The sequence below is a fragment of the Malania oleifera genome, chromosome 3 (assembly GCF_029873635.1).
Source record: "Malania oleifera isolate guangnan ecotype guangnan chromosome 3, ASM2987363v1, whole genome shotgun sequence".
NCBI classification, from domain to species: Eukaryota; Viridiplantae; Streptophyta; class Magnoliopsida; order Santalales; family Ximeniaceae; genus Malania; species Malania oleifera.
Window position 1 is genome coordinate 30,867,214 of NC_080419.1, and position 10,706 is coordinate 30,877,919.

The 10,706-nt window shown below is 38.6% G+C and overlaps 1 protein-coding gene across 1 annotated transcript; it reads right to left on the bottom strand.

Moving 5' to 3' along the window:
* Positions 1 to 1,686: 1,686 nt before the first annotated feature.
* On the bottom strand, positions 1,687 to 3,792 carry LOC131151249 (uncharacterized). The gene is made up of 4 exons (XM_058102503.1): positions 3,518 to 3,792; positions 2,530 to 2,623; positions 2,230 to 2,337; positions 1,687 to 1,884 (listed from the first exon to the last, which is right to left on the bottom strand). Exons 1-4 carry the CDS (start codon positions 3,790 to 3,792, stop codon positions 1,687 to 1,689), a joined length of 675 nt encoding a protein of 224 aa, XP_057958486.1.
* Positions 3,793 to 10,706: the final 6,914 nt, after the last annotated feature.

Genomic DNA, 10,706 nt, shown 5'->3' on the forward strand with positions numbered 1-10,706 from the left:
TACTAGTGGTATAAACTGTATCTAGCTACCACGAAATCTAACACACAAGCCCTCAACATATCTTCTAAGATCTGTATCGTCCTCTCTTACTTTCCATCAGTCTGGGGGTGGAATGCTGTACTGAAAGTAAGCTTCGTCCCTAATGCTTCCTGCAAACTTGTCTAGAATCGAGAAGTAAACCTCAGGTCTCAATCTGATACAATGGACACCGGTACTCCATGTATTCTCACAATCTCATGCACATATAAATCTGCTAGCCTACTCAAAGGATAGCTAACCTTCATCGGTAAAAAGTGAGCAGATTTCATCAACCTGTCTACGATCACCCAAATAGCATTATGCTCGTGGAGTGCTGGTGGCAACCCAGTCACAAAGTCCATGGAAATATGCTACCATTTCCACTTCGGAATAACTAAGGGTTGTAATGGCCCTATCGGTCTATGATGTTCAGCTTTCACCTGTCGACACATCAAACATTGCTCCACGAACTGAGCAATCTGCCTCTTCATACCGCTCCACCAGAAGGTCTCATGCAAATCTCAATACATCTTCATACTACCCGAATGCACCGTATATAAAGAGCGATGCACTTCCTCCAAAATTATCCTTTTGATCTCTTCGTCATTTGGAACATATAACCTGGTCCCAAACTTCAATACACCTCCTTCAGATATGTTGAACTCTGTAGCCAATCCCTACTGTACCTTTTCCACAACCTCTGTCAACTCCGCATCACTAGCCTGCGCGGCCTTTATACGCTCCAACAAATTTGGCTGGACCACCAAGCTAATAAAGAAAACCTGATGATCACCACAAACTAACTTTATACTTGAGCTCTCTAAATCCAGTCTGATGTGATGCTGAGCTACAACTGTAGATACAGCCACATGTTTCGACTTTCGGATCAACGCATTGGCTACCACATTAGCTTTCCCCATTTGATAAATGATGGTGCAATCTTAGTCCTTGATCAACTCAAGCCACCATCTCTGCCTCATATTCAGCTCCTTCTGCGTGAAAAAGTACCTGAGGCTTTTATGATCGGTGAAGATCTCACACTGCACACCATATAGGTAGTGTTGCCAAATCTTCATTACATATACAACAGCAGCTAACTCCAGATCATGCGTAAGGTAATTCTTCTTGTATTCCTTCAGTTGTCAAGAAGCATACGCTACTACCTTACCCTGCTGCATAAGCACACATCCCAAACCTTTCAGAGACGCGTCGCTATAAATCACAAATCCACCATCCCCGAAGGAATGGTCGAAACTGGAGCAGTAAGCAATCGGTGTTTAACTCTCGAAAACACTGCTTGCAATCACTAGTCCACTCAAACTTCACTCTCTTTCTGGTCAATCGATTCAGAGGCCCAAACAGTTTAGAGAAACCTTCCACAAATCGACAATAATAACCTGTCAGTCTTAGAAAACTTTGAACTTCCTGCACACTCTTCGACCTTACCCAATCGACCAAAGCTTCCACCTTGCTAGGATCAACTAATATACCATCAGCAATCACCACATGGCCTAAGAATGTGACCTAATTCAACCAGAATTCACACTTCTTCGGTTTAGCATAAAGCTTCTTCTCCCACGAAATCTATAATACTAACCTCAGATGACTCTCATGCTCTTCCAAACTCCTCGAGTATACCAGAATATCATCAATAAATACTACTACAAATCAATCCAAGTACTCATGGAAAACCCTGTTCATAAGCTCCATGAATACTGTTGGAGCATTCGCCAACCCAAAAGGTATGACTAGAAACTCGTAGTCGCCGTATCGAGTTCGGAAAGCGGTATTCGCTACATCCTTAGATTTGACCCTCACCTGATGATATCCTAGCTGTAGATAGATCTTCGAAAAGAACTGCGTTCCCTGCAGCTGGTCAAAGAGATCATTCATACGAGACAAAGGGTAACGGTTCTTCAGAGTCACCTTATTAATCTCATGATAATCAACACACATGTGCATCGACCCGTCCTTCTTTTTCACAAACAGTACTGGAGCTCCCCAGTGCGAAACACTAGGTCGAATGAAACCCCTGTCCAGTAATTCCTGCAACTGCTCCTTCAACTCCCAAAGTTCTGCTAGAGCCATCCGATATGGAGCTTTAGAGATCGGTGACTTGCTAGGCAGCAGCTTTATTGCAAACTCCACCTCACGATTTGGAGGTAAACCTGGTAAATCATCTGGAAACACATCCGGGAACTCACTAACTACCTGAATATCCTCGAGTCTTAACTCATCCCGCTCCAATTCTTTCACACAAGCTAAGTACTCCTGGCATCCATGCAAGAGTAATCTCCTATCTTGCAATGCCGATAGAATCTATGGTGTCAAATGCACACATGATCTTACAAACTTGTACTCTTGTTCCCCAAGAGGTCTGAACACTACCACCTTCTTACGACAGTCAATCATGGCATAACTGGAGAATAATCAATCCATCCCCTATATAACATCAAACCCTGACATGTCGTACTCTACAAGGTTTTCTGGTAGCAACTTTCCCTGGATTACCACTAGGCAATCTTTCAACATCCTCCTACAGAATGATATACTCCCAGATGGTGTGGCTATAGACAATCCCTCTTCCATGACTTGGGTCTCCACCCTACACAGTTTCACAAAATTAACAGATATAAAGGAGTGGGTCGCACTTGAATCAAATAAAACTACAACTCTATTTAAAAGCAATATAATAGTACCTGTCACCACATTCCTCGCATGCTCAGCATCCGCTAGAGTAAGCGAGTACACCCTCACTGGAGTTGTGTTCGTCCGGTGGGTTCCCCGGGATATCTGATTACTTCCCTAATTATGACTCGAAGAAGGTGTACCCCTCCTCAGTACGTGACAATCCCGAGTCATGTGACCTGACTAGTTATAATTGTAGCAGTTACCCCCAAATGGCTGGCACTCACCGCTATGCCATTTACGGCACCTGGTACAATGATTACCCACCTAACTCATCTGAGAACCCTAATGCTCAGTATTCTATCGATAACCTGAGCCCCTGTTCCCCTTCTTCCACGATCCCTGACGAGATCCAGACTGAGAACTAGAAGGTACTGGCCTCTTCTTCTGCTCTTGGTCTACCTCGTCCTCTCGGATGTCAGTCTCAATCACTATGGCTTTATCCACCAAACCAATAACTCACGGATCTGAAGCATACCCACTAGTCTGCGGATATCCTTCCTCAGGCCCTTCTCAAACCTTCGAGTCTTTTCATACTCGTTCGAGACCAAACACAGCGCAAACCGAGATAGCTTTATATATCAAGCAGCATATCCCTACATCGTCATACTCCCCTAAGTCAAGGCAGAAAACTCATCCGCCTTAGCATCACGTACTGGAAGCCAAGAAGTATCTGTCAAAGTACACCTCCTTAAAACGGCTCCAAAACATCTCCACAGGATCGGCCCTCTACTTTTCCAGTAGATTGACTGCAGTCCACCAACGCCCTACCTCCCCCAACAACTAGAAGGTAGCATAGAGGACCCTCTGCCTGTTCATGCAGTGTAAGACCTCTAAAATCCTCTCAATCTTCTTGAACCAGTCCTCTTCTATCGTCGGGTCATGTCCCCTTGAGAACGTCGGAGGATGCATACGTGTGAACCTCTCAATAGTGCACCCCATAGGTGTAGGAGAACGTTTGTGTCTCCTCACACTCCGCCCAATCTCCCGCAGGACTTGCCTTGTCAAACCTCGAGGCACGGTAAGAGAATCATCACTCACCGTCTCCTCAAAGCTACTTCCAAGGTCATTATCCTTGGGCTCCATTCGAAAAACACAGCATAGTTCTATCAAGACTCCTACAACACGTGCAGTTAACAAAATTATCTAACCATAATCATGTTAACCACTACCTATTAGGTCCAAATCTGTCCTATCGCACTAACACGAAAGTCACCAATGGTTTGCCGTGATTTTACTAGAATCATCATTCCAGGAAAAACATATAACACCGCCAATGAATCTCGGTCTAGAAAAAAAACATCCCACAACCAACTCTACCCACATCCAACCTCCTATGCTCTAGTATGTACACACAGCTATGCCTAACCAGGTCTACAAGACCTAATAACCTGGTTAGCTCTGATACCAAGTTGTCATGCCCCGACCCCGACAATGGGACCCAAGGGTGAAAAAGTAATCTAACCTGTCCTTGTATCATACAATACCAAGATACAGTACAATGGATAAGGATCCGACCCCATGGGGTTTCCAAGCACCCTAAACACATCCATACATATCACCAATATACGGCAGAAGACAAATATTTTATACACATTCTGTACCATACCAAAGTCTATACAAAGGATTCAAACTCCACAAAATACAGCATAAACCCAGGTGGCAGCCAGAACTCCCAAAAGTCCACTTAGCACAAGCTTAGGACTTACCCAGGTACTTCCCGTAGTACACCGACCACTACGCTCCTACACCAGGAGGCTAGCTCCGATTATCCAAATGACCTAAAAAAATATATACGTACAACAGGGGTAAGACACCTCTCAGTAAGGCAGATACAGGTTATATCGGTGTGTGGCATTTGAGTGTTATCATGACAGCAAAACATACACAATTAAATGCAGTTCCAGTACTAGTTTCAAAACAGTGCATACACACACACACACACATGATCAACCCGGTATCGTCACACCATTCGGCCCGTAGTCGGTCTGCATTACACAGCATCCCTGGCACATGGCGAACCCTAGGCTCCCGTGGTATCGTACCGGTACTAACTGGTGGATCCACAAAACCAGAGGTGTAACCCAATACCCTTTTTTTCCCAAAACTGTAACATGAAAAACCCATAATTTTACCCATTAGATCCCCCCAAATGAGTAATCAAAATGCACACAGGACAACAAACCAGAGTTCTACCAAGTTCGATTTCAAAAATAACTGACATAAACTGAATCCCCTTACCTTTTCCCAAATGACAAATCCCGAACTTCAAGGCCCCTAACAACGAATCGAGTTCCAAAATCTACAAAGCATAGTACAGAATATACTCACAACCATATTCTCTACACAACCACTGAATCAGAACTGAAAACCAAGTCGTACCTCGATTTTGGGCCAAAACCCAAGAATGCCCAAAATGAAAATCTAATCCGTAGAACTTGTAGAGAATCCTTTCCTGATCCTCGTGGTAATTTTGGATCGTTGATTCCAGCGACGTACAGTGAAGAAATCTAGAGAGAGAGTGTGTACGATGAGTTTCTAGAGAGATAGAGAGAGAATTTGAGATTTCTTAGCTGAGAAGTAATGAAAATATCTAGTTATAGCCTTTTGACTCGACCACTCCTCGACGACGAATGGTGTCCTCATTGATGAGGCCACATAGAAAGCTCGTCGATGAGACAATGGCCTCATCGACGAACCTGATATTACTGGTTTCCCGAAACCCCTCGGTTCTCCTTGTAAACGAGCCTCTGAATTTCATCAACGAGCACCACAAGGTCTTCATCGACGAACTCTGGCTTCATCGATGAATCCAACTCAATTACCAATTTACCTCTCTCTTAATTAATTAAACCCATATATCACGGTTCGAGTTCTTATAGTGTCAATTAGATATGTAGTATATTCAGTAGGGAAATTAAATAAAGCACAAAGTAGAATATAATACAGGAAATATAAAAGTGACACCAAATATGATATTGGGGTTCGGCCAATCGTGCCTACGTCCTTGCCTTGGCACACCCGCAAAAGGATTACACTATAAGCTCACTTAACGGGTGGAGCAACACCTAAACAAATAGGTCAATTAGCATAGGACTGACCTTAACCTTTACAAACAATCCTTATCGGACTAGATTACCACTCCCTCAGGTCATGTCTGGAATACAACAGTATTTTCACAATATAACCGGTATTGTGATTATGATTCTCAATAAAGCAAATATGTACCAAATGTAATCAATCACATGCACATCGACAGTATAGGTTATGTAATCTCAGTGATGTGTATCTTAGTGCAAGCAACACTCAACAAGATTTGATAACAAGTATGCTCAAAAGTGTTCTAATCAAGAAATATCTTTGAAACAAGTTATATCAAATCTCAATAACAAATCAGAGTTTCAAAGATGCTAATCAAATATTCAAACTAACTCAAAATATTTTTCTTCAATGAATAAGTACAAGAGTAGTTTGAAAATACTATAACTTGGAAAAATATTTGCATGACAAAATCAAAGCTATAGGAATCTTGCAATGACAATGCAAAGATCCTTAAACTTGTTAGTGTATCCCAACCCAAGACTTACAATATTCAAATATGTGGGATAAACTTAACTAAACTCCCCAACATCAATATCAATAATCAACCAAAGAAAAAGGAGTATTAGTAATATTAAATAAGCAGTAGCACAATCAATAAGCTCCCACAGTGCTAAGATGTATCAAGGGAATGAAGATATGAGAATATTTGGGTAAAATATGTTTTTAATATAGAGAGGATTTTTGCTAATGATTTTCTTAATCTTGTTGCTAATCCACCCAAATGAGGTCCTATATATAGACAAAGGCCAAAATATAATTGTTTAGGACATGTAGGGTATTATTAGGAATGTTTTAAAACACATTAGAAAAATTAACCCTCTTTAAAGCATTTTAGCCTCCGTAAATAATTTGCAACCCGAGAAGTTTCGGGTAGCTGAACTTTAGTTCGTTCGCCCAAATAGACTTAGCTCAGAAATCTATTTTTAATGGTTCAGGTGCCTGAGTTCAAGCTCGGTTGGCTGAATAAAAGTCAGAATCTTTCTGTTCACGGTTTAGGTGCTCGGGTTTAAGTTTGGTTACCCGAATACAGGTCTTTAATCGCCCAAGACCTATTTTGAACTAAAATGTTCGGCAACCCAAGTTAGTGAAAAGTATCCTTTTAAGGGTTCGGTCACCCGAGGGAGATACGATCATTTTTGGTTCGGTCGCCTGAGACCAGGTCAACCCGTTGGCTTTCCGGTGATTCAGGCGCCTGAGGTGTTTTGAACACCACAGGTTTGGTCGCCCGACCTCTCACGAGATTTTCATTTTAAGTCTAGTTTGTCTCAATTTTGATCCCTTGATTTGTGAATGACAATGCGGACTTATTTGTGCATAAGTGTTGGGACCTAAGGTCTCACTAAGGTCTACTGAGCTTACCATATATCCTATATGTCTGATATGCAGATAATTATTACAAGACATTTTTCTCCTAATTACTATTACAGACCCGCATTATATAAAATGAATTACAATCATAAAAATAGTCTTCAAGGTCTTCATGCTTTGCTTTTATGTGCCATTACTTGATCTGTTAATATAAACCTATACATACACTTGAAAACTATCAAATACTAGAATATTTTTTATTATCAAAACCGGGTGTGACCTATAAGGTCAATATTCTCCTCTTTTTTTATGATGACAAATACTTACCTACTTCTCCCTCTTTTGATAACAACAAAAAGGGCCTAAATCAATATCTAAGTATATAGGAAAATAGAAGATAATTATCATTCAAATACAAATATGGTTTTGGGAAATCTTTTAAAAAATTTTGACAGCATACCGTTTCAAAATAGAACATTTCCCAAAAGCAATATGTATTCCAATGACCTAATTGAGTATGAGAATACAATTTTGTCATGATAAACAACTCAATCAATCCAGTATGGTCAAGACATAAAATAGAGATATAAATTTTAATCATTCAAGAGATAGAATAGTCATACACTGTAAAACGAATGACAAAGATAATCTCAGCAATAAAGCACACAAATAATAAAACTGGTTATTAAAAATTAAAATGACATAACAAGCATGATTAGACCAAAATTATCCACAAACTATAGCAATTTAAATCATATGATAAGACCCGTAAAAATTTTGATTTTAAAACATACGGCATATGATACCAAGTAGAAGGTTTGAGCATAAAATAGTCTAACTAGTTCGTATTCATTTTCATGTGTAGTTATCGAACCAGTTATGCAATTTAAAATATATACGTATATAATAATAAATATATATCCCACTTAGGATGTTGTCAAGAGATACTGGGGATGATGCTTGCAAAACAAACTTCAAAGATCATGCAAGCAAGCACAATTTTTCTGGTAGGCATTTGAGCACAGAATAAAATATGACCAGAAAAATACAACCATGTAAATCCTAAGAACATAGCAAATTCAAAACAAGGATCATATTGCAAAATAGATGATTGTGGCAAAAATAAACATCATGCTTCAAATTAATATTTTCAATAATATCATTTCATTTAAGCACATGCCACATAGTGTTCAATAGATATCTAAGCATAAGAATAGGTGAGCACAAACATGACATGCCACATAGTGTTCAGTAGATATCTAAGCATAAGAATAGGTGAGCACAAACATGAGAGGTTATTTCAAGAGCTCCCCCTATCGATTTGAAATTTAGCTTAGATGATGTAAACCACTTATACTAGTTCATTATGCCTAGTAGTATAAACTTTTCCCAAAAAAAACTATACGAGAAATTGATTAATTCATTTCAAAAATTGCACCCAGTATAACTATCCCTATAATTCACACATGCATTAGAAAAGTGATATTAAGACATGATATGATACTCATAACCGAGAACAATCCATATTTATTTATTGATCATTAAGAGTTGGATATGATGTTCAAGGTTTCTCAGAAGAGCCTAAATATATAAAAAGCTAGATAAGATGCATGTGAGACTTTTATGCGTTTTCTCTAGAGATGGAGTTTAACTCCTCTAAATGCCAGATGATTATGCCAAGATGAACGTTAATTTTCATTTAACTTTCACTCATCCTTTCAAAAACATAATCATCTTTGTATAAGGTTTTATTTTGGAAAAAATCTACCAAAATTTTGACAACATGTCATTTAAAAATTGGACGTTTTCCCATAAAACTTGTACTTGATAGTGGGTTGTTTTCAACTAGAATAATTATATAAAGCAAACCACAACCTAATATCCACAACTAGCATGCAAATTATATCACTGCATCCATCATGCAAGAGGCTTTCAATACAAGCATGTTTTCCAATAGTTTAATCAACAACTCATAAAAGAAATGAACTATCCAACAGATGATATGAACAGTAAAAAACAATGGATAGTTAGGAGATTAGTGCAGAGTTGTTTTCACAAGAGCATACAGACATATAAGCATAAATAAAAATTGAGAGCATTTTAATATATATATATATATATGAAAGATAAATGCTCCTCCTCAACTATGTACTAATCCATTTTATGCCTTTTTCATTTTTTTTTTTTTTAAATTACTTAGCCAAGAGTTTTAGATTTTTTGTGATTTAATCTTGGCTAAACATGCTTAAGCTTAAAGGACCAAAAAGTTACAATGAGTATTTCTTTAAATGAACTAAGCCTACATTGCCTCTTTTCTTCATGAATCCTAACGAGTGAGAGGCTCAAGTTCGAATGGCTATGAATTTTAAATGCATGTACATAGGTCTCCATGAAATTTATGCATTCATCAAGATTAAGACCTAGTGCAACCAACTTAGCCATTCAGCTTGATCAAATGAGATGAAGCTCTAAATAATTTTATGTTAATGTTTGAGAGCTTATGAAGCTGGCAGGGATAAATACTCTTAACGATTAAATAATTAATATATTCAAAAAAGTATTTTGGTAGTAGTAGGACATTTAACAAGATAATCATTCTAAAGGAAATGTCCTAATTGTTTTGGCAAAGAGCAACTAGGAGTATATGATTTTTTTTTAACACTGCTCTTTGGTGATTGGAAAGTATCATTCAGATATGAGCAATGATACTAACCAAGGAACGGGTGAAACCTTACCGAATATGATCGTGGTTTGGTAAAGATTTCCTATGAAGGGCATAGGTGAATCAAAACTAGAGGATTTATATTTTGAGTTCAAAGGGAATATTTTGATTTAATTAATAAAACTTGAATACCTTTGTAACGACCTGCTTATCTGATCATATAATAAGACATTTCATAATAAGGTCAACTCGAACCCATGGGTAACGGGGACACATCTGACATTCACAGTGGAAACCTAACAACAGTAAATTTAAATCACATTCTTCAAACCATAAAATACATAATACCAGAGTTAACTATAATCCAAAACACTGTGTTTATATACAATCTCCCAAAAATTACAAAAAATAACTCTAGGATCCTACATTAAAATCTCCTTATCCTAGTTCAAACTTACCCTTCTAACGGGGTAGCACAACAGACTCAGCGGCGGCCTCGATCCGCCGGTCCCTCTGGGTTTCCTAAAAATTATTTAATGTTTAGGGGTGATACACTTCTCAATAAGGGAAAATAAACTAAATACAGTTGTGTGGCAACATGAATATTTGATGCAATTATACATATACAGTACAATTCATATACCTGAAAACATTCATCATATCATACTAAATAATCATATACTTTCGTATTTTCTAATAAATCATACAGTTCATAAAATGTCTGATATAACTGATAATACTGAAAATTTACCCAGGATGTATAGCTAGCTGATGTCATGTATTACCCCCCATGACGGGTTGTGCAGTCCGAAAGCGGGACTAGACAATGGTTTGTCGACCACTGTCGAGTCAAAAATGTTTGTAAGTACGATGAGCCTGCCACGCCCTGGTTCGGACTGCCAGGTGGTCGTCTACAACTCTACACTAA